General features: G+C 39.1%; 1 protein-coding gene across 1 annotated transcript; it reads left to right on the forward strand.

Moving 5' to 3' along the window:
* The first annotated feature begins 61 nt into the window (after window positions 1–61).
* Window positions 62–23,892, forward strand: LOC111270912 (acetylcholinesterase). The gene is made up of 3 exons (XM_022851397.2): window positions 62–1,902; window positions 19,275–19,427; window positions 23,085–23,892. Exons 1-3 carry the CDS (start codon window positions 356–358, stop codon window positions 23,329–23,331), a joined length of 1,947 nt encoding a protein of 648 aa, XP_022707132.1. The 5' UTR covers window positions 62–355; the 3' UTR covers window positions 23,332–23,892.
* Window positions 23,893–25,351: the final 1,459 nt, after the last annotated feature.

Raw genomic sequence — 25,351 nt, forward strand, 5'->3', positions numbered from 1 at the left:
CCACGGCAACAACAGCTGCCCCCGTGAAACTGCCAAGCAGTTTAACTGCCCGTTCAGTGTTACGTGGGGTTCGCCGCTACCGCCACAAGTGTGAGGGGGTTGCGGCAAAAAGTTCGGCTTGTCGCTTTTTCTATGGTAGTTCGTTGTTGAAGGCAGAAGTCGACGTGCATCTAGCCCCATAAAGGCTTAACAGAAGGCGGTGCCGGTGGTGGCGATAGCGGTACAGTCTAACGTACCGTGCTGTAATGATTGGCTGCGGGCACACGCGGGGGCAAGCGGCGAAAACTGCAGAAGACTTGCAGAAGCTGCCCCACTTGAGACAATTAGAATAAATAGCATCTATATTATTTAGTACATGGTAGCGGTGATGATGCGGCAATTCATATGTGCCGCTATATTAGTGGCTATGGCAGCGGTTGTTAGTGGACAGGACAGTGAAGTGATAGCCACAGCAACTGGGCCGATTCAGGGCAAGATTCTGGAGTTTGAAGGTAAAAAGGTTGAGACCTTCTTTGGTATCCCTTACGCGAAGCCGCCCTTAGGGGACCTTCGTTTCAGAAAGCCTGTGCAGGTCGACGCCTGGAGCGATGTCATGATGACGAAGGAGTTCTCAAAGCCCTGCGTACAGGCGACGTATATTCACGGCGAAAATGTAACCATAGACTACAAGGATTCAAGCGAAGATTGTTTGACGATCAATGTGTGGAAACCTCAAGGTGGTGCAGAGAAGAAGCCTGTTATGGTCTTTCTTTATGGAGGGGCCTTTCAATATGGTGACTCAAGCCTGTTTATGAATGACGGTCTTCCGTTTTCGGCACTTACGGATGTGATCTTTGTGTCGTTTAACTATCGTGTGGGTGTCTTTGGCTTTTTGAGTACGCGACACAATGACGCTCCTGGAAACGAAGGCTTCTACGATCAGTTGCTTGCATTAAAGTGGGTGAAACAGAACGCGAATAAATTTGAAGGTGATCCTGAAGCAATAACGCTATATGGCCATAGCGCTGGTGCATTTTCAGTTGGATTGCACATGTATTCCCCACTGTCAAAGGGCCTCTTCAAGCGAGTGATCTTCGAATCAGGTACAGCCCTTTCGCTCGTTACCTTCCAGATGAAGAACGAAATCTCTCGTTTTCACACGCTTATTGGTTTGACCAACTGTAGTCACAGCGTATATTCCGAGGATAAATACAAAGAAACGATGGAATGCCTCCGTAAGGCCGACGCACATGATATGATCGATGGAATCTCCCACCTTGGTCTTTTTGCTGATATGTTTCTGCCTATTTACGACGATGAGTTCATTCCAATTCACCCGCTAATGCCCGAAGACGTAGAGGTCCTTAACGGTGAGGAGGTTCTTATAGGCACAGTGACGGATGAGGGCACTCTATTCATTAGTACGCCTCTACAGAATCTTCTCGCACAGGGAGTCGATACGGCCAAGACTCAGTACAAAGTGGTTCCGTCGACCATTTACCCGAGACTGTTTGATGCACCCTTTGGAGCGATCTACCATAATTTCGATCAATACTTTGAGAACGCGCTTGACAGTTACCCCGATGAAACCGCTTACAATTTGATCGGTCAGACGTACGGAGACGCCGTTTTCACCTGTCCAGCGAATTTGTTCGGTGAGTTTCTGGCTAAACGTGGTCACGCTGTCTATCGTTACCAGTTTACTCACCGCTCATCAATGAAACTATGGCCAGCATGGATGGGTGTCGTGCACGCAACTGATTTACCATATATGATTGGCTCGATGCTAACCCAGGAAAAAAATCTTGAGGATCCTCGCTACAATTACACGCCAGAATGGTTCCGTAAACACAAATTCACTGCTGAAGAAGTGAAGTTCTCAAAACAGCTCGTCCGAATGATAGGTCATTTCGTGAAGACCGGGTAAGTGAGGTATATAGTATTGTCGACAACAAGCCGATACCCAGAATGTCGACTTAGTCGTATATTATATAGTATAACTGATCCGCTAGCAAATATAATAGTGGCCTTAACAAATAGATAGTTAAAGTGTGTAAAAATCCTAATAATGATAACAGTAATCCTACAGCCTTATTAAAACGTCAGTCTGCTTATCGACAGTCTTTGTTGAATCAAACGACGATCATTTCTCTACAGTTATATATTCTCAGTTGGGTGTGTTACCAAGATTCATTATATTAGAAATGTTTAGGTAAGGCGCTGGGAAAATGCGTCGCCTTTATGAAAGACAGGTTTAAAAAATAGCACAGAAAGGTAGCCAAATATATACTTCAAGTAGCAATCAAACAGTCATCCGTTTGTCATTAATTGTTTAACTATTCAAAAACAGTTAAATTTCATTCAAGTCTGTCGTTCTTGCCATCGGTGACATTTTCTCACTACTTTTCAGTGACTTCAACCAAACTTGTAGCATTGGCTACTGTATTATGCTGCTCTTGCAACTTAGAGAACTCTAGCTGCAGCAAAAAAAATCTGGCCACGTAATCTTTTGCATTTAGTTGACAACGAGAGAACGTCGTACATACGTAACTATTATGAACTTGGGCTGACTGAAAGACGTTTATTTGTGGGACTCGTTGGTAAAACAATGACCCGCTAACCAGATAAATGACAACATAGCCCAACTCGGCACCATCTTATACATGAATCTCAGTTAGTAATGCAATGCGCAAACGACCGTTGTTAATCGCCTGCTAGTTGCTTTGATGGGAAGTTTATGATGATCCATTCGACGTACAGCCGTGAACGCTTTAACCCGTTAGGTAGGACTATTTCAAGGAACAATATGAAAGCTTCAAATTTACCGCCACTCACCGCCAAAGAAAACAAACAAACAAACTGTTATCAATATGTGTTCCAATGGTCGGTTGTACAGAACACAGTCGACCGTCAAGAAGAAAGGAAACCTTTAAACAGCTACCTATTTTGATCTTCAAAGATGCCACTAATGGGCACGCACAGCGAAGGCGTGCTAAATAGGACGCGGCCATCCCGTTGTATACCTGATTGTTTACATTTAAGAAAAAGGCCATTTTAAGGTAAAAGGCTGTAATCGTCTATTAAACTATCCACCAGGCAGAAAGTTGTAATGCGTTCACATTGAACGATAGCTTCTAATGAGTAAACATCAATAAAATATACACCTAAGAATATAATCACTGTATCATTAAGAAAAAAAAACTATTGGATGTTGTTACCGTCAGTGTACCGTACGTTGTACGGTGATAGTGATGGCATCATTATTTAGCCCTTACCAGATGCCAAGGTAATTAATCAGTCTGTTTGTCATTTACTTTCTCTGACCTTCTCATAGATTCGTCACTGTGGTCACATTTGCCACGTCTGTGACTGCCCGCCTTTATGTCGCTATAAACATTTTTTTCATCCTTCCAACATTAAATAAATTAAGCATTTATTTACGTAACGTCGCCAGCAGCGGCAAACAAGGTCAGAGCCGTCGCGCGAGCTTATCTGTAGTAGTTGGTTCGATGCAGGCCGTGATGATAATTCACATTGTGTTACCAACGTTAACCGTGTATGTCATTAAAGATATAGCTGACACAGTAAGATATTTGCGAATGAACGAAACGTAGAATACAAGTACGAAGGTATAAGTGCCTCTGTCAGGCAGTTGAATTGTATAAAAAAGAAAATTATAAATAGATACCTACAGAAAATACCACAAACAACGTTCAAATAACCGATGTAGCTATTATGGGAAAACTAGTATGACTCATTTGTAAATGTAAATAAATAATTTATGAAGAAAAATTTATAATCGAAGAAAAAGCCGGCTCACTTCAACGATACCACACTCGTATAGACCCTGTTATTTTGGTTACTTATAGTCCTCATCCTCTAGCCAGTCAAGCCTTTCTTATGCGATCCATCGACGGATGAACAATTTTTTTTAAAGTATTTATTTTCACAAAAAAAACTAGATATATGGGCGCTTGCCGCTGCTTGTTTTTGTTATTTATATATGCACGATGGTTTATATTTTATCTGTTATTTGTAGCAAAAATAAATAGAGGAGGAAATCGTGCTGTGTGGGTCATTGTCACAAGTCAAGCCTTGCCAGGCGGCCATTAAATCCCAATTCGAGATACTATAAAGTCGCTTGTGCAGATATGGCTCTATCGGCGCCGCTAAAGTATTAAATCTTCTGACAACACTCTGTTTACTGTGCCGAGGAGGAATTTTCGTAGAATCGATTTTAAGCGGCACCACCTGCAGCCAAAATGACCTAGAATTTTTGATCATAGAGAAAAATATATGAGCCAAAGCATCTATACAAACATCAGGTGTTTAATAAATCTGAAATGATCAATATCTGCCTCAGAAAGTTCCGAAACTTGAATAGCTAAAGATGGAAAAACCAAGCGTAACAGAATATGGTAAACCAATACGAAGAATGTCCTATGCTGCTTGTGGTAATAACAGAGCGTTGTTATTTCTCGATCCTAAAAAAGATGGTTTATTCCAAGATGTATCTGTTTTTTTTAGTTTACAGTGCACAAGGACTGCATCTTATTTTAAGCGTAAGTTAGAATCGTGTTCCCTAAAGAAATCGTTCTGTATCATGTGCAAATACAAAAGGTGCTAACGTTCTACTGCAAACAGTACATATAATCAAGCGGCATTAACAATTACCTTTATTAGAAACACACTTGAACGGAGGCGTGCGTATCGAGCACCCATTAGCTATACTCAAAGATAAAAAAAAAAAATGTATATTGTACATGTATGCTCAGTGAAGCACAGATGTCCGTAGTATTCACCGCGACAGACAATATCACAATTGATCACAGCAGTATGAAGTTTTATTAGCATTATAACATGCAGGATGAAGAACAGAAAATACTAAGCACATCAGATATGCTACCAAAAAACTAGTTTTTGTATATTAGCCTCTCTAATTGTGGCGATTAGCGGTGACGGCAAAGCAACGAGCCGCATTCCCGTTAAACATTTACGACAAACTGATGAATCGACCAAGCAGTTGGCTTATCGTCTTTTTTCCGCCCGAAAGTATACGTTGGTTTCAGCGCCGGTTGACGATTTACCACTGGATAAAACGAGGTGTCGTGAAAGGAAGTATTTCGTTTCTTCCAAAAGCACTGCTGGCGATCTTCAGATCTTTTCCTGCTTATTTCTTATTCACTGATTTCATCTTCGTAGCAGAACACTCAGTCAGTCCTATAGATTATGACAGCTAGCTCAAATCCAGTCCGCGCTGAAAGTTAACCCATCAGACAAATCGAGTCAAATGCGAGAGCAGGTTGGCCGATAACAACAATGACGACGACACAGATAACAACAATATCTGCACGTAGTTCAATGGTCGTCTAAAGGCGCAATTGCAACGGCGTGCAATGGGTCGCTTACGCGTGTGTTTGTTTATCTGTCCGTCTATCTTGAGCATTACGACCCATGGACTACTGGTGCCTTGGCAGGGGTTGAGGTTGGGCAAGACGGTGCCGCAGGTGCACAGGTTTAGCGACAACATCTGCAAAAGCAGCTGTGTCGCTAATCGCTAACTGCTCGATGTAAGCAGTGGGTCGTTGTGCTTGAAGTTACCTTACCGCGGCCCGACACTCACTGGCGCCGATGCAGCCCCATCTCATGCTGGTCGTTTTGGGGCTGTCAGCGATGGCAGCGGTGACAGGTCCTGGAAGAACCGCTCATTGGTTGCTGGAGTATGCCGACACTATGAAAGCTAGTTAATTTTTTTCAACTGTTGCTTGACAATTCTGACAAGTTACGAATATCAAAGCCGGAGTAGTAATAGTAGAAACAAATCACTTACGGCAGTAACTGTAAGCAATTCTACAATGTTCCATATTAGAGGATTATTTGTTAATACTGATAGCAGTATCGTACAATCGGTATGAGCAATATATATGTATTAATTGCACGTGCCCGTTACTTAAATTTCTCGGCAAGACGGGTGCCGGCGTTTTGCCGTCAAAACATTGTAATATGGTAGTAAATATAACTGGTGTCGTTATGCAAACTATTCATATAATATCAGTGTTATCTTCGGTGCGCGAGGGGTTCAAGGGAGTGAATTAACTCATGGCAAAGAGGAAAATCCCTGAGTTGTTCTGATTATCTAACACCGACGAACTTCGCCTTGCCAATGAAGCGTTGCATGATACGATAGAATATAGTAATATCTCCTAAGCTGCATGTCGTGAGCTTTACTATGTTATTAGCGATGTTTAGGTATGGCTTTTTTCGGGTGGACAGAGGAATGAAGCTTACGTGGGGCACACAATAAGGTTTCCTTCTACGTTAGAATTGTGTCCTGTTACGTAATTGATGAAATGTTTCATTTAGTCGCTTGGCGTAGAAAAGATGATGTATATGACTTCACTTTTGGATACTTGAAATCGAGTAGACGTTATTTGCCGGTCGATTTTTGGACGTAGGAAAGAAGTGCGGCTAGAAGCTAAACACGGACAGAATATCCGTTAACTACAGGTCTGTCCATCTGTACTACGTTGATTTCAATTTATGTCGAAAAACAGGGTTGTAGTAGTTATTGTTAGAAAATGCCTATGGGTTTTTATGCTGTTTATTATATATTTACAATCGCAGATTTTACTATAACTTGGTGTCGACGTAATACACATAGATTGTGAGTAATCGGTAAGTTAACAATCCGCTGTTTGGGTGTTCCTATTTCAATAAGCATAATACAGCCGAAATTTCAGTTCGACTGTGTTTAACGACATTTATTCATAAAATTAGGTTATAATTTAGTTGAAGAGCATTTATAGAAAATTTTAGCGCATACGGGACACTTTTACTAGCTTTTCCCATAGATGAAGTTACGCTTCTTACCATACCTCTCCGTCTTCTTCTTCTTCTTCTGTCACAAAATCTTCGACCTTGCTCAGGCTAGCCTTTCACCTTTATCTATAGTGATTACAAGTTTTTTTTAACGAAATCAGCGCAAATAGCTACATGCGGGCTCCATTTAACTAAACAATGTCTGTTAGCAGGTTCAGTAACAGGACGCCTGTACGTACGCATACTGTAGTTATTTTTACACGCAGGACACAACAAGACTTAACAGGGGTTATGTAATGAAATGATTATATTGTCGAAACAAGAAGAACCTGCACCTACAAAATTATCAAATCCAGACCAATAGTGATCCAGAGTCACTCATCCGTCCAACTGTGTCTTGTTTAGGGATATTTAACGTTAACTAAAATATCCCTAAGTAAGAAGTTACCCCTAAAAAATAAATAAGAAGTTACCAAACCAAGCAATATCGTTATGCACCAAAAATTTATCTCATCTGCATAATGTCATTGTTTCTTGTTCCCTTTTTGATTAGATTTGAAATGCTCATAGGGTCGAGCTTGCTTCCTCTAATAAATTTATCAGCAGCTCACAAACGGTTCCTCCTAGTCCTTTCTGTTTGCTGCTTTACGTCAAGTAACAGCCGGAAAACGATTATTCTGTGCTCAGTTCATAATAAATAGTTTCCATTGTAGCTCGTATGAGTCAGTCACCAGTCAACATCTATTGCCACTTAAAAGCCTAACGCTACAAAGAAATGCCTATTAGTTAAAAGACGCTGGTTGAATTCGTGTCGCTGCAATTCAATTGATGAAAATCTGTTTCAAAGATAAAGGCAAAAAAAACAGCATGCGAAGCGTACGTGACATGATGAACTATGGTGTACATGAGATTTCGACACGTTTGAAGTATACGCTTTTGCTATCACAGATCACCCACCAACTACAGATACTATATATCGTAGTTCCAGTTAACTTTTATATCGTTCACTATTTCATTGGTGCTATAGCCGTTGTCAGATTTCAACAACGTGTAGCTGGTTTTTGTTATAGAAAAGAACCATGATCATACCGCCTACATCCTCGTTATGAAGAAGAACAAAACACAGCCCTGCTCCTATATCTGTTAAAGCCTGCAAAATGCCGACCGTTGCAAGTAGTTCTGAACGGTACGATCTATTTGCTACGAGACAAAGAACCGCTATAATGATCGCTAGGGAAAAAGCTAAATGACAGAGAAGCAAGACATGCTCCTTGTGAGCTTTTGAAACAGCGTCGAAACGCCCGTACCAGACACACTCGGTTTCGACATTTGTCAAATTGTATAGATAGCATATATAATTTTCCTTTTATGTTGTTATCTTTTATAGATGGTTCAATTTTGCTGGGACTATATTATTTGCCAGGTAATGCACACAGGGCACAGCAGATGTTTGCTTTTCTTTTTGGATACGTAGTTTTTTTACTATAAACACAGGAGAATTTTTGTGCAATACGAGAATTGCATCACTAAAGCATATGCAGGCCCCCATACGCTACATCTGTTTTTACTCTAAGCATGGCAGGATCTTGCCTGCCGAACTTAGGCCATCTGGTGGTCGTAGACACAGTTCACTAGGACTAAGCCATCTAAACTAACGGACAACAGTGTATGCACCAGACACGGAACACGACAGACATAACTTAGTAGTTGCTGCCGATTGTTTGCACCAAAGATTAGGATTGATTGATCATTAATATTGTACTGAAGCTAAGACTGAACATGTTTTCAGCCAATCTCCTCCTTATGTCTATGATATACGTCAAACTAACGCTTTTAATTTCGCTTGATTTTCACTGGTTTAGCTTCGCATTTGCGATGATCTACCTAATTGCTCATCTATCACAGTGCAACATATCTATATATATATATATATATACACATATATATAGTGCAGAAACAAGGAAACGATCAATCGGCCCGTAAGGCTTTCCATTTAGTTGTACTGATGGTGGTTTGAAGTCTTTGACAGGCATCTAAATTAATGTATTAAATAAGGAATTAATAAAGCCAATAATAAACAGCGTTAATTGGTTTCCATTAGCGTAATGGGCAATTCAACTGGAAATACAATTGCCCCCCACTCTGCCGTGTTATTTTCTAATCGTGTTATGTAGAACTAAGTTTACACTAAGAACTACTGACGATTTTCAAACATTTCAAATCACCACCTAAAAAGCACGTCACTGTTGACAAAAAATCAACGCTTTAAGATGCGAACGCTTATATGATAAAAATTTTATTGAGCTGCCGCTACTGGGCGGCTTTTAACCAGAACCTCTGCGTGGTCCGGCAGAAAAGCTTACCGAGAAGTTGGGTGAAAATGTAGTAAACGAAATAGCTTTAGAGTAGGGGGAAACAGTAAATTACGATAATGAAAAAATAATATTTCAGTGAGTACGCCCAGGTGTTGCGGACCATAGATCTACTGAGTATTTTACTTCTGCTTCAATTTAGCTTGCATCAATATAGTGTTTAAGGCAAGTCGCTGTAGCGCTCCTTAACGGAGACCTTTGCACAATTCGAAAACAACGGAAATTGTACTGAAAGAGTATGTTGGTAGGTGCCAACCTGAACTACATGAATTTGAGTAACCTATAAGTTACCGCAACCGCTGTTAGACAGTTAAAGTAAAACAACCGCTATAAGGATACGCGACTTCTAGGACGCTTGTGCTCCATATCAGACAGAGGAAGAGATCGTAAGTTGTTGTTGCAAAACTAGGTTAGGGCAATTTGGCCGATTGGTTGAATTATTCAACCACCCCCCAAAACCATTGGCCCCAGTGGCTTTGGGGGTAGTTGAATAGTAAGAAAAAGGATAATCTTGACCTCATGTTTGTACATCAGGGCATGTTGATTGTCCAAAAATAGGATACCGCCGGATGACGTTATATTCAACCCTGACCTGAGGAAAACTGCGTTGGAATATGCCCGTATTTTTTTCGTACTAAATTTTGTTGCAACTGGTATGATTTATGTGAGCGATTTTACCTTGGCTTGATAGCTAAAAAATAACAAATGTTCTTTGCAACAGCATTTGCTCAACAATTTTTGGCAAAAAAAGATAACAATTTCACTGAATCATGAGCGGAATGTGAATTTCAATAGACATAGAACCTTTTGCCGTTAGAACTGAGGACCAATACAGACGGTTAGAAACAAGTATTTCTGATAGGTATGCAGAAACCAGTGTTTTATAATGTGTTATATACTATCATTGATTAGCAAGCTGGGAAAATGTTTAGTTTTCAACGGGCTTTTGAACAACAAATACTGTTTGATGTAAGTACATATATATCTATTGGACACAGGGCTCTGTTATACAGGTCCTTCTAGCTACGTTGATTGCCACAGCGTTAGCTGGCGGAATCAGTTGTTAATGCAAATGTGTGTAATTGACATGGTGCTGTTTAGTATGACATTCAGGGCCAATAGGTATTTGGTCTTCTATTTGCTACCTTTCGACAATAATAAACACTTTTTTTTAATGGCGGTCGCTAAAAAAAAATAGTCGGCATTTAAACATTTTTACAGTTCGTATATATAGGAGCCTGGCAAGGACGTTGCGGATGTCTTGTGACTTCGAATGCTATGTGTTTAGCTTTCGGGTTATGATGACAAATTAATTCATGTTTCGCAAGGCATCACGGATTCTGCCTTTTGATATTACTGAAATAAAAAATCGATAATGTTTTATCTGATTTTAGTTCAGAAGTGAGCACCTTGCCTTACTTATAGATAGACCATGAAGGAACTGGCTACAAATGCTCCATGGTTGATAGGGACATGGAAAAAGGAGAGTACTTGCGAACAGGTCAGCACGTATATCCTTCTAAACCAATGGGCGCATGCGTTAATTCGTGTTGGTAAACTTTGTCCGAAAATGTTTTCTTTACGCAAACCGTTAAATGTTTACTACTATGGATGCTGACTTAAATCGAGATACTATAGCATAATATGTAATGTTTCCTGGTACTAGCTTTATTTTTGGGTGGTTTATTTCGTGAGTGTGGATACGTAGGGTAAAAAGAACGATATTATATGGTTGCTAGTTAATTTGGAGGGCTAAAAATCATTTTAGCAAATTTCACTAAGCTTGCACATGGCGAAGCGCTCGGCCCTAGAATTTGTTTGCGCTACAGGCCATGTTATAGGCAAGCGTCCAGGACAATCGGTTTAGGATTTATATAAATTCTATTAATCTACAGCAACCGTATATTGTCCTATATGCGGTTTCATGTACCAACTGCTACGACTGCTCGTTTCACTAAACGAGAGTAATACCGGCTAATCAGCCATTTTCAATTTCACCTTGCTCAGACATCTTGATCGTTAGAGGTCCGCGCATCCCTCGCTCTGCCTTGTTTCATACAGTAGAGAAACCTCTATTACATGTATGTGTAATCTTCTATGACGTACATTCTTACTGGCGGTATCTATCTGACAATCCGTTTTCGATCCATGCGTGTCTATATGACGCCAGCCGAAGGTTAATTTACTTCGGCCAGTTCGACGTCGGCTGATGGTCTACTTATCAAACCAATGACTGTAGACGTGTCCGAATCCACCCAACGGCCTTAGCCGAAGGTCCAAGATAACTCTTTCTGGCCAACTCGAAACACAAACACTGATGAGACATTGGCCAAAGGTCGACCTGGGCCTGAACGAAGACAGGCCACCTAGTTATTAACTATGCCATTACTGACACGTCATTAAACCTCAATCATCATATATTTTAGCACGCTGCTTTACCCATTCCCCCCTCATTTAGCCTCTACTGATAATACCAGAGCTGTTAGTGTCCCGAAGAAGAAGCTAGCGTGTTGTGATTTCAAACATCATTCCCGCTTCTCATTCTCCACGTATTACTCTCAGCAATTCCGCTGATATTAACGTTATTGACTTTGACCGTCGTTTAACCCCAGTTATACGTAATATCTCGATATGCTGCCAATCCGGCGGCTGGCATTTCGCTCAGTCTCGTTGTCTGTTAGGCCATCGTTTCACAAGTTGTGCTTCCACTGTTACTGCTAACGGGGAGGAAAGTTTCACCCTAAGTCGCTATCCCACAGAGCAATCGTGCGGTTGGTTGACTGTCTCTGTTCTTCGGAAATGCCGTAGGTGGCCGATCGGTCGTTTTGCCCCTACTTCGGACACATAGACGACGTTCGTTGGCGACAACGTTCGAAAAGTGGAGTAAGTCCCGCCAGCGATAGCATTAGAACACGCTGCCTATTTCTTCAAAGGCAACAGTCTGCATCATTGCATCCCTAGACATCTTGTGAATTAACAGTTGTGCACTACTACTACTACTGCTGCTGCTGCTGCTGCTACCGCCGTCGATATCACCGCCTCTGTGTTTTGTTATATGGCTGTTGTGGCGGCAGTATTATATATTAAAAGTAACAACAAGGTGAAAGTAAAGGCAACAACTCTGCTGTCTTTAGGGTGGTTGTCGCTGGTAACGCTATTCATTCTATCTACTGCTGCCATTGGGGTAATAAACAGCGCTTGCCAACAGAGCTGCGTATGTTGTTGATAAACGAACCCGTGCGCGGATGTGTGCACACGTATTGGCCGGTGAGTGTTGCGAAACCTATTCGCCCACGGCCCTTTGAGCAGCCAGTTTGCCCCGGTGTCAAAGATGTTCGAAGGCCATCTAGCCGCAGCAGCGGCAACAACAACAGCGGGGGAATCGGCAATCCCGGTGGCAGTGATGGTAACACAGCTTGTAAATACCACGGCAGAAAACAGAAGCCGGCCTGACAACGAATGTAGGATACTCGCAAGCTGCTTATGGATATACTTACACACGCGTAGTACACGAGTCGAATGTATGAAGGCAATAAATGCGCACATTTACGTGAATTACGTGATCGTAATGACCGCTGGTATTGCGAAAAAGTAGCATGGGGAACGTTTTGCCTAGCTAGTGCTTGTTAATACGCACAAAAGAAGATTAAAGTAATACATGTATTGTAGGCAGCGATTACGTACAAACAATTTGGAGCAATAGAAAAATAATTCTGTACGAGAGAGATAATTTGAAGACTGAGCGGTCTTGCTAAGACAGCATATTGATCAGACTTGCAGATCGGTTAAGATAGTGTCTGACAAAAATGATCCACGTGAAGATAGGATCTTGAGACACCGATAAGAGGTTACAAATTATGGATATAGATACATAGACTACAGCTATGGTACGATTGATAGCAAAACGGAGCTGCAAAAATCCTTTCTATTTATGTACGTGCGTAATCAAACAATTTTAAGGCTGTGCAAACTGTTAATAGCTTTATTTGTAATTTTCATAGCAGAATACTTTAGTTTAACGTAGTCAACAAATGGAAAAAATGCCAATGTCATAATTAGCTATGGACGGAACGGTTTATAGGAATGTCGATGAGTTTGGTTAGAAATAGTCTAACTTGGAAGATACATGTTATTCTTTGCATTTATAAACATAGTGCTCACTGATACATATTAATTTTGTTACGCTGATCAATAACGGGAAACTTCTAAATATCTAATGGATTTATTTGAAATGTTTATATCTAGTTATTAAACTTACGAATAGTTTTGCTTCGTCTGAAAATTGCACGGATAGAACACCAAAATAATGGACCTGCAGCTGTTCTTATGGTGGTAATGTATTTGCCTGCTAAAATTAGACCCACGTGAGGTGGTTTAGGTTCTAGAGTACGTGTAAACACATCTCGTTTCGTGCCGGAAGCCAGTCGTTGAGAGTAATACTTATCGGCAGTAGCACTGAACGTAAAACTTGAAGCATTTACTAGATAATTAATTGCCCTATAAGACAGCGCAGTGAAGGTAAGGCTCGACACAATAATATCAAATCGATCATGTAAACTTGGTCAAACCAGAGTATTGGAATCTACTTCGAGCAGACGGATTGGTGCCGTTAGAGTTCATGATGAATCAGTCAAACCTCCTTTGGCGGGATTGGACCCCGAATTGTCCACCGACTGAGTAGTGGTAGCAGGTTGCTTATGAAACTGGAAGACACAACACTCATTTGGGTTAGCATTTGGGCTTAAACACATTGTGGTCTTCAGCTAAAATCGAAATAGTAGAAAAAGCGACAAACATGCTTATGATTTATTTTCTCAAAGTAAAAATCCCGATCCCGCCAGATATGTCGTAAGCAGCCAAAAAGGAATTGTGAGTCTGCTATGAAAAAGAAAAGCAAGTTTTCTAAGTTGGCATTATAGAAATTACACATGGCTTACAGCACATAAGTCATTTTACATTTTTTGTTGTCGCATATTCATGAACTTTAGATAGAAAAAAAATCTTTAGGTTTAAAATTCAAACCTTTACCGAAACCTAAGAGTTGTTGTAATATTGTAAAGCTTAGTTTTTGACAGGAAGCTTGGATTCTTTTTAGCTGTCATAGAGTAAGCCTAAAATAGCTCGTATTCTTTCAATGACTAACCAGATTATTTAGTTTTCTTGCCATAATTGTTTCCTACTTCTATTTGGATTCGATATGTAGCACCGTCGAATAAATATACTGTCATTGACTTCGTAATGTAAGTTGGCAATTGCGTCGTATTATAGGCACGCACAGTAACGAAGTACAAATGGTTCGCTGTTGCAGTTAATTGATCAAGTTTTTCTGTCGAGAACAAATGGCAATTACAGGTTGTTCCACAAAGGTTACTAGGCAAACTTGTAGCCTGAAACTTCACAAGTTGCCAGCCTTAGTTTGCTACTTATTACCACCTCCTCTCATACGAGCTCAAATAATGTGAAATACAAAATAATGTTCTTTAAAGATTCTATTGATCATCAGTCAAAAACATATACGTATAATTCCGAATACGATTTTTTGACAGGAATAATTCTTTTCGGATATTCCTACTTAAGGTCCATGCGCAGTGTGCGTTAATTTCGTTTACTTTTTTTTCACAAATATCATTTTGGTGAGCATCTGGCGCGTTTGCAAAAATTTAAATTCTGTTGCAGCTCCCTCAACAACGTGATCATGAAGAATTGGTAGATGGTGATTCGAAATTGTATCTAAAGATTCATTTGATATAAAAATTTCAACAGTATACAGCTCATGTACATTTTTACAGAAAACATAAACCAAGAAAGCAACGCAAAATTTGGTTACCCAACGTTTATGTTTCTTGCGTGTCGACGCAAGAAAGCTAAAAAAAGATGTTTTGTCACTCTCATTCATTTTTCAAGAGTAAGCAGTATGAAATGGAAAAAGAAAATATTTAAGTTACAGAAAAACAGGTATGATATTTATTCGGCCAGCTAAAAATTACGTGCAGCCTTTGAAGCAGGTCCGTAACTGATACAAAGATTTCGACCCCGACGTCGAATCTAAAGGAAATACAGGTTGTAATTTATGTACTGTATAATTTTTATAATACTCATGCTTATTTTACCATACATGCAAAAGTATCGCGTATGCTACACGTAATACGCTTTATATTTGGTAATTAAGCTGGTTATGGTCGATCATTCAGTGAAAGTCCTAGGTGACGGAAAGCATACTATTGGTACGAAACGAAGAAGCTGCCACACCATAACAGTAAATGTAATAAATACGAAGTATACAAAGATCATATAGCATGCGCCTAAATAGCAATTTTATATAGGTCAACAAACGTGAAAGGCTAATGAAGGAATCACGCAGCGGATGCAATAATGCCGTAAAACGTTGTCGTAGAATACTGTTCCGTCACATCACTTTTCGGTTGATCTGTTAGGCTTGCGGTAAGGTACTTTTTTCGTATATTTTTCGAAACTCAATCGAAATAAACAGAAAAAAAAAACAAATATAGCGTTTTGACACATGTTTACAGATTTGCTCAAAGTACAGGTGAATTAAGTCAATCGACGTAAAGCTAGCTATACTTTGCTTTGAAATACAGTGGCAAATCTTTCGGCTGAAGGGGCAATACGTTTTGGGCCGGCATATTTCGTTTGACATCAGCCGTCATCGCAGTAGCACGTCTTTCAGGGTAGGGACAGGCAAAAATGCGTTTTACGTGTTGTAATTAAATAACGTTTTTCATCTATCGTTGTCGTAATCAATTGCGCCTATCATGCAAAATTTGATATGTAGTAGATTTACCTTATAGATCTAAAATATTTAATAACGTTAGCGATTCAGCGGCGCAGGACGCATTAGAACGCTATTGAGTCGTACGAAACGGAACTTAAGTTCCTCAAACATTTTAATCTATTTGCAGGATTTGATGGAGAATCCCATCTGTAGTCAACTAATATAAGATCAATACTAAAGTTCACCTCGTTCTCAGTCTAAGACAGATTCACAACTGCACACTTAAAACGAGATAACGTCTGTTGAGAGCTGTCGTGACTTCTTTGTTTCCTGTTCGGTGATAGGACGCTGGTAAAGCTCACATCTGTCGACTGTTTCCTTTTCATGACCCTTAAAAGATTTTATCAACCCCCTGGAACGATAGTTATTAGAGAGCGGAATTTTCCATGAACAGCAGGCCGCATGAGATAAACCTGTTACGGATCCATTTATTTCGTTAGGTCGGTAAAAAAAAATTGTACAACAGCTCCCAAATAGAGACTAATAACTCGCTAAATTAGAATCAGTGTTGTTATTTCTATGCAAAAAAAGGACTACATAATTTTCGACAGATTAAACTGTAGGTGAGATAATTAATTGTAAGCAAAAATATATTGTTTGGTAGTTTGTTTAAATAAGTTCAATGAGCAGTGGCTGTCTACCGTATCTACGAAAGCAAATAAAGCCTCGTATTCAAAAGCTGTTTATTCGTTGATGTATCCACTTGGTCAAGCCAGATGTATATATTTGCTGATGACTGAAACTAGAAATGTTATGTCAAAAGCTTTACTACCCTGGCTAACTTAATCCATTCAGGATTGTTTTACTGTTCACATATATCTTGTAATTTTTCATAGAGAATATTATTAATTTCTTTAGCGGAAGTCATCACCAGACCAAAGAAGACTGGTATTGTTGAGTAACTCGATGTAGCTTAGTATAGAATATCATACTGCGCCGTGATACCAATTGCAGATAGCTAAAATAGGATAAAATGCCTTTGAGTTTTGAAAAACGTATGAAGACTATACATTCAACAAATGCTAATTTCAATTTTAATATTTCGGCGAAAGGTTACAAGCTTAAGTGAGTCTTAGAAGGCTCTAGAGACTTTATTAGTTGTCGTTTAGTTATATTTCAATGTTTGATTCTTCCAAGTGGTTGCTTTATAATTTATTTAATTGACTAATGGAAATAAAATCTTCTGCGGAGGCGAAACAGTTGTCGTGCGTCCAAATATAATCTCTCCTTCGAATTTCCCAATATACCTAGCATGTGTAGCAATAAAGCAAGATAACTTCTAATCAAATAATAAGACAAAAATACTCTCAGGTATTAAGTGTGATCGATAACCATACATTTAGTGAATTAGACTGTCTATTAGTTATTTACGGGCGCCGCGTAGCGGTGCCGAACGTCGCTATTATATCCGCTATTTTCAAAGGCTTGTATTATTAAACGACCCTTTTGAATTAGTGTATATCTAGTCAGTCTAGAGGGTTATTTGTTCTTGATTGCGGTCTTCGCCTCGTTCATTTTGAGTTACTATTTGTATCAATCGTAATTTAGAATGGAACAATCTGCGACACTCCCTTGTTTTCTTACCTTACACTAGCCGCAGACAGATACATATGCTTTCTCTATCTACTTTTAATTTCTTTGCTAAAATCGACTGGACGCTAAGATTTATAAGCACGTGAGTTTGTAGTTCATTTTTAGATTTTGTGATCTCGAATAATCGCTTTCTAGTACCTCACAGCTAGTATTGCCTTACAATCGAAGTTACAAGATTATTTAGATAGATATATATATAAACACTCGCGTCTACGCGTGCAAAACTTGTATAGTGACCTCGGCGCGCGGCTGGGCTTTATCGATGATAGCAGTGCACTGCTTCACCGAAGCGTATTATAAGGGTAGATTTTCATTAGTTCTATTGTCTAGAGGGGGTTTCAACGGCAAGCAGGTGATAGAAATGTAGTATCAGACAGATGAAGTAAGACAAATGGACTACAAGCGAGTGGGTTGACTGAGTCGGTGAAAAAAAATTAACAGTAACTTACAGTCGTTGAAACTTGGTCCATTTGCTAGCAATCGATCTGCTATAACATATATGTCTGCAAGCGTGTGACTACCTAGTAATCGAGTATCAGGAGATAATCTTAAGGATCTGCTGTGAGGGCCAAAGGCTTGAAGATGACAACTGTTATCATGAAAGGGTATTGGCCGGGAAACAGGGCAAGCTTCATTAGTTCCAAATGTTCCCATCATGGTGAAACGGCAACGTTTTTGTCTACTAAAGTCAGACACGCGTGAAGAAGTTTAGGTTCGAAACCGGGCGTAGACACACTTCATTCCACAATATCGTTCGGGAAGTCGGCCGCTTGAAGCAATGATTAGCGACAATACCGAATTTAACATCTATTTGGAACCTTCGAATTGGCGCCCTATTGTACACTATAAATCTTGCAAATGTATTATTAGATCACGTACAGAGGTTATCACAGTAGCTAGTAGAACTACGAATATAAAATCAGATGGATCCGATGGTTATCATTGTTTAATTGATTGTATTAGACTGAAGGTACACGTTTTAGCGAGAATCATGGGGACATTATTGGAATGTACCGACTGACACTAAAAATCACGGCAAATTCTTCCGAATTTCTGTCGTTCACGCCCCGCTGTGTGGGGATATTTTGCTTAAACTGCATATTCTTTCTTCAATAGTATCGTTTTGTCCTTTTTCGTTTTACGCTTGGGAGGTGTCGGAGTTATATTTTTTAGAACGCTTTATTTTTTTTTGTCTAGTTATATTTTTTTTGAATTGTCAAGCTGTCAACTGTTCATCGTTCATGAAAAAATAACCAAATGCCCTTAAAAGGTGTTAACGGCTTTGCGGTCATGTCCTCTAATTTCATCTGGGAAAATAAAGCGGTGACCATGTTCTTCAATTTTAATTGAAGAGACTAAATAATAAAAATAACACAGCACATATGTGATGTTTAATTTTGTTGCCTGCACTGAGATGATAGATTATTTTTGATTGGCGTGTGGCGAATGTCTGATTTTTTTCATCGAGCAAACTCGGTAAAGCTGCGTGATTTATCGAAAGCTACTTTACTTTTTCTTTTACTTTCCAAAGTTGATTATCCATAGATAATGGCCAATTTGATCACAGTGCGATTTCACCATTTGCTTGTATTCCAGAAATCGAAGTAAATAGTTTAAATGATTATAGCATCTTACAGACGCATTACTTCTATAGATATTAATACCGGTGTTGAAGTCGTGATTGATTCGGTGTTTCGTTATTTTCTGTAATGTTTCAGCAAACCGACGATCCCTGACTTGACTGGTGATTGGCCTCGGTATTCAGCGGCTAATCAGAAGTACGTGAACCTAGCGCCCGAAAATATATCCATCGCGGCTGATGGACCGAAGAGGGACAAGTGTGAACTATGGAGACCCTACCTTATACGAAAGTACGAACATGATGCAAATTTGCCGCCATTGAAGATGTTTTTTTTCACTTCATAAGTTTCATGTAAATGTATCTAAGTTACGAAAATCACGATTTTACTAGACTTACCGCAATTAACCCTATACTGTCTTTAAATTCAGATACGACAAAGGTCAAGTGTGTACGTCACATATCTTGGTTGTGAATAACCAGTTTTTGAAGTTCCAACTTGAAAATTAGCTGTCTGCCTTGTTTCGCTTTGCTTTTTGGCTAATCGCTAAAGGCCTTATCCTTTTGCCGCGGTGATTATGGCTAACTAAAAACCAATATATTAATTATCCTGAAAACTCAAAAAGTAAGCGTATCTCATGGTTTGAATTGAGCTTTTATCAGAACGTACGCAACAGTCATATTCTTAGCTTCTGGTAATTTTAATTTTCGCGATCTAATGACGCGTCAAGATCATTTTCGACGTTACAGTATCTGTGTAGACGTATGAATACCGCCTTTTGACGTAGAGGAAACTCATTGCGCTTTAGTCGAAAAAGCTTCTTCATAAGGTTTTCAAATCGATTGTAAAATCTATATAGAAAATCACTTTATGATTCTACATCTCTACTAGGGGAAATCGATATTTTCAAATAATTGTTTAGTATAAAATATTAAGCTGCCACAGGTACTTCTGGTGGACTTTAAGGTTGAATGTCTTTGAACCCAGTTAGACTGGAATGATAACCTTCTAACACGCGTTAGAGATACTCTCCTTTATACAGTTTCTTTACACACTCCTTCCGGTGCTCTGACCAATCATGTATCTACCGTTCGCGTTTCAGTATATAATCCATCTACTTAGGGTTTTTCGAAGTAAGTCAACAGTAGGAAATAGTTTCAGATTAAATAATTTTTCGGGACATAAAAATCCCATAATCGCACGCACCGAAATCGAGATAATAAAGAGATTGCGGCCAACGTCGGGCAATTATTTGCTTTGTCCAGGAAATGACTGACACATGGCGATGTTGCTTTGCGTTATCATTGAATAACCAGACCGCGTGCTTTTGATTGCCGTGCCAAGAGTCCATGGGTCCTTTAAAAAAATCAAGATAGGACGCAGCACTTATTGTCTCATTGTCGGTGAGTAGCTCATAATGGCAGATATCCCTGACATCCATTGCAAGCATCGCCATCACAGTTTTGCCTGAGACTACCAACCCGATACTGCCACCGAACTAAATTTTTCTCCAGGGCAACGCTATTTTCTCGCTTGGACCCCGTCCAACTGGCGGTAAAAACTGAAGCATGCCTCGTCTGCGGCGACCGTGTTCTTAATTAAGATTCCGCCAATTGTACGTCGAATAGGCCATGAACATTTTTAACTGGGTTCAAGTTAATTCACGGGGAACCCATTTCTACTCTTTCAGCATTTGTGTTGCAATTCTATAACATGCCATGTATGGAATACCAATTCTGACCGATAGAGCTCTAGCAGTTAAAGCTGTGATTTTATAAAAAGCTTCCTCGATTGTGGCAAAGCGTTCCTGTTTTCATTTTTTTGAATTTCGACATCTGGTCATCTACTCGTTTGCCTTCAATACTTTAATTTCCGTTCTTGAAGCGTTTTTGCCATCGCGTATTGTGCTTTCGCCTAGGGCCTCTTTGCTTAAAGCATTCACCAATCTTTGATGAATTTGCGCAGCGCTATGGCTTTTAGGTAATAAAAACGCGAGACTAAAAGATGTTTTTCTTTTTGAATTCATTTCGTGTCGAGTCGACTGGTTTTCATTCTCCACTTCATAAAACACTGGCATGTTTAGCGGCCACATTTCGTCTGCTACCGCGGGTAACAGCTTTATGTAATCGAATTTTCATAAGAGTGAGAGGTACATGCTTCGTTTTAATTAGAGACAGCTAATGCTTTTATTTTAATGTTTTTTACGATTTAGTTCGGTATACGTTTAAAAAAATGCGGCTTTCGTTGCGACCTATATGAAAACGGACGATCTTGCAGAGTTTATGCACTTTACTAATTTACATAGAATTGCGCATTTTTGTAAACCACCGAGGCGTTATGTTAAGAACTACTTTCTATAAATTATAGCAACTAACTGACAACAACTCAAGCTAAACAGTTAAATCATCAAACGTGCATTTTTTATTCAAAATATTTAGCACTGTATGTTGACATCAGCATTATATAAAAGATGTTTGTGATCAGGTCAGTTAAATCGGCCCAGTCCTTCGATGGAGTTTTCCGTGCCATATATTCAGAATAATCATATAGCCCTATGTTCTAATTTGACGAGAGATGCAGACGGCTACTTCATTTATTCAAATAATCTCTTTACTGGTAAGGTTCATATAGTACAATCTTATATTTCTAAATATTGGTAAAAAAAATAGTTTACTATCCACAGCCTGTTATGCTAAACAAAAAATGTCGTATGTTCACTTTAGCTCTAGATGTGACATTTCTGTAGAGCTGAACCTTGATACAACTCTCAACGTGCTCACTATACGGTATTATAGTCTATGAAAGAAGAATCCTTATCGTAATTAGTCGATAATTTTTTCGTTTTTGGTGTCAAAAGTATCCATATGTATAAGCACAAAGCTTGGTCGGTTATTATGTAACGGAGCTCCACCAGTTAGCTACAATATGTTACCCATGCGATGATATCACTTAAGATTGGCAACAGACATTCAGCCTTTCCCTATGTGAAATCGACTGATCCATAATGGCCTTGATCGACGGAGCCACGGCTTCATCCCGCGACTGCAGCTCGGCCATAGTTTACGCAACAGTTACGTGTATTGCAGGGGGTCTTCACTTTACTACTACCCCATTGCTTCGTGATACACAAGCATTCATATGGTATTTGAGATATATACAGCTCGATAGCGGGAAAACAAAATGCAATTAGGCAGTGTTCACTGATTCGACTGCAGTTAATCCAATATAACAAGGCTATGCGTATTTACAACGGACCATTTCTGTACGTTCGTCACATGGGGATAAAGTATAGCTGAGAGGTACTTCAGTCGATTTGTTTGCGAATAAGAGGTAAACACAATACTATATAATATATATGAAGCAAGAGATCAACTTGTGTTTTGCACTTCAGCGGAAAGTTGCCTTCGGATTTCATAGCTAACATGCAGCTGGATTAGGTTATTGTTGCCAGGCGTACGACAACACTGGTATATCAGAAAATAGATTTATAGTCACTGTTGATAATCGTCAACCTCTTTTCTGGAAGGGTAGAGAGAGTGCATTTGACGAGCAGTTAGGTGAGCACGATTCGTCTATGTTTCGAATAATAAAATATCCGGCTTGTTTGAAACCGATCCATTTAGAACTTTTCTCTCCATTTTCTATTTGATGTGGTAATTTTAAAATATTTTTACCAACTATAATTGACTCACTCAGTATGTAATGGTACCAGTGACGAGGACATTTGAGACTGATATCATATCGATCTATAAGTATATATGAATATATAAATAAATCATTTACTTGATCATCAGTGACGACCACTTATGTATTAATATATCGTATGATGATTGCATCATAATTTCAGTACCATGAATTCGGCTCCCACAAAGACAAATTTGTGAGCGATACTACAGTACCCAATATTTTGTTCTTTTGTTATCATGTTTTTGGCGGATACTGTTTCAGAAACGAAACGATGACATCGTCGACATCTACAACCAAGAAGCCGATTTCTTTTGGGCCCATGAAGAAGGCTCCACCAAAATCCACAAAAAAGTCGAAATTTGCTAAAAGCAACAACTACCGCAAACGACTCGAGGGACGCTACAAGAACGACTCGTTCAGCGCTGTCTTGAGCACATATTGGACATTCTCTATGATAATGCTTATGGTGACAGCGTTTTCGCTTTATGTCAGGGCTAGTGCGTGTTAGGAACACTCATATGTAGGCTTAGAAATAATAGATGTTTTAACTTGCCATGAAGAATGACATTTACAAGGAGACAGAGGAAAGAACCATGTTGTACGAACAGGTATATCATTCTTGTGTCGCTCTGCGAGATAAGTTCGAAAAAAACTGTGAACTCCACAAGCAGGTTAAAGCCCCACTGCTTGCTGAATTAAATAGAGATTTTCGCGTTCAAAAAGTTTACCTAGAACTCATATCAGATGAGCGGCCCCTTGCATGCCCCGTGGCATTTATCCAGTGGTGACATTTGCCGAAGTCAAATGCGACGTGACAAATAAATCGTGTAGTTCTAATGAAGTGGGAATCGCTACGGGTAGTGATTCTAATATGCTCTCTGTAAATAACGTTTTTCATAGGACGAGTATAATCTTTTGTTTACCGTTGCATTTCTGTACATATTCAAAATTTACGATGACGATATACTCATATATATATATATATATATATATAGATAGATGTAATAAATTTGCTAGAGAAAATTATATGTTTGCTGATTGAAATAAAACATATATTTTTTATATCGTATTGCATGTGCACTATTTGTACCAATTGAATGGAGGATTTGTAGTTGTGATATCAATACAATTGTAGCTTACCTTGTTCTTCAATGTCTGAATCTTGGTTTGTTTAGCTTAAGAGTATGATTTGAAAGAACAGAAAGACCTGTTTATGTGACTGTGTACCCTGAGAGCGTTTCGGCAAGGTGGCAGACACAGCTATAATAAGTCACTTAAACTTGAAAGTTCCGAATAAGTTGAAGACACATGAAATGCATCTAAAAGGCACACCTTTCAATAGCAAGGATTTTGATTATTCTATGGCTAACTTACAGTAGAAAGTTAGTCGTTCAAATAGAAACTTTGCTAACTTTTTCATGCCCACTATAGTAGATAACTTCGTCTCGTTATATTTCTCGACTATAATGACGAATTAGATTAAGTTCCACTGCCCTGTGCCTTGGAAACGTTTCCGTACTTAGTGTACCAATTTACTACTCAAGATTACGTGGTAACCTTTATATATACACATATCAATGTGCATTTCTTTGACGTTTACTATTAGGTAATTATTACATAGAACAAATATAGGTAAGAAATATAAATAGCAGACAACTAAGAAAAAATGCCTTTTATAAGCATCATTATATTTATAATTGCAAAAAACAATATAAGCCTTTGGCTTCATTATTCAATTATTCAGCAAGGTTGTGTTTAATCGTGCCTATTGCCTTATAACAAATCACAGTAATTCGCTCAAACTATGCTGCAGAGCACCGTCAGATTATCACTAGCGGTAGCTGGTCAGCTCCCTTCAAATAAATACGTCTTCTATTGGGGAATAGAAGGATCACGTAATTTCGATCGGGGCTTCGTTGTGCTGTTCAGTAAAATTCAAAAATGAAAGAAGGCGGAGTGATATCAATGCCAACACGTGCTTCATTTATATCAACGCAAACTAGTTACCGATGTACATACTCTGACCTTCACCGAAAGGCAAATAGGCTATAGATGGAATCTTACCCTGTGAAAAAAGAATGTGTACAGAAGACATTAATACATACAAATATGCCGCTTCTTCGGTAGATGCCTTGTTTACTATATCAATCGAGGTTCGTTAGGAAACTTTTTGCTTTGAGCTTTGGCACTATTTATTACTTTGTTATTATATATTATATAATTATTTTTTAGGGGCATAAAGTAACAATGGAAATTTGCGTTCTGCAATCATCTAAACATGTATGCTAGACAAAACAGAAAATGTTAATCTGTGATCTTTCTATGCTTTACTCCATTTTACAGCACTATGCTGCATACATCTTGTTATCTGAACTGAAGCACTCGGGCTGACTGTGTTCGGATTCTTGAATATCGATTTGACTTGTATACAGGTAGATGATTATATCGACTTCTTTTTTTGGAACTTTCACTGTTTAAAGTCTTCGTTGCATTCAGGTACAATAAAACTAGAAGTTCAACACAAAGTA

Source organism: Varroa jacobsoni, unplaced genomic scaffold (assembly GCF_002532875.2).
Source record: "Varroa jacobsoni isolate VJ856 unplaced genomic scaffold, vjacob_1.0 scaffold_167, whole genome shotgun sequence".
NCBI lineage: Eukaryota > Metazoa > Arthropoda > Arachnida > Mesostigmata > Varroidae > Varroa > Varroa jacobsoni.

What these genes read in the sequence shown, in the direction of transcription:
- LOC111270912 (XM_022851397.2), top strand. Translation starts at nt 356, where the DNA reads ATGGTAGCGGTGATGATGCGGCAATTCATATGTGCCGCTATATTAGTG. An exon ending in GGTCATTTCGTGAAGACCGG is followed by an intron (nt 1,903 to 19,274) that starts GTAAGTGAGGTA and finishes GTAATGTTTCAG; the next exon opens with CAAACCGACGATCCCTGACT. An exon ending in AGACCCTACCTTATACGAAA is followed by an intron (nt 19,428 to 23,084) that starts GTACGAACATGA and finishes ATACTGTTTCAG; the next exon opens with AAACGAAACGATGACATCGT.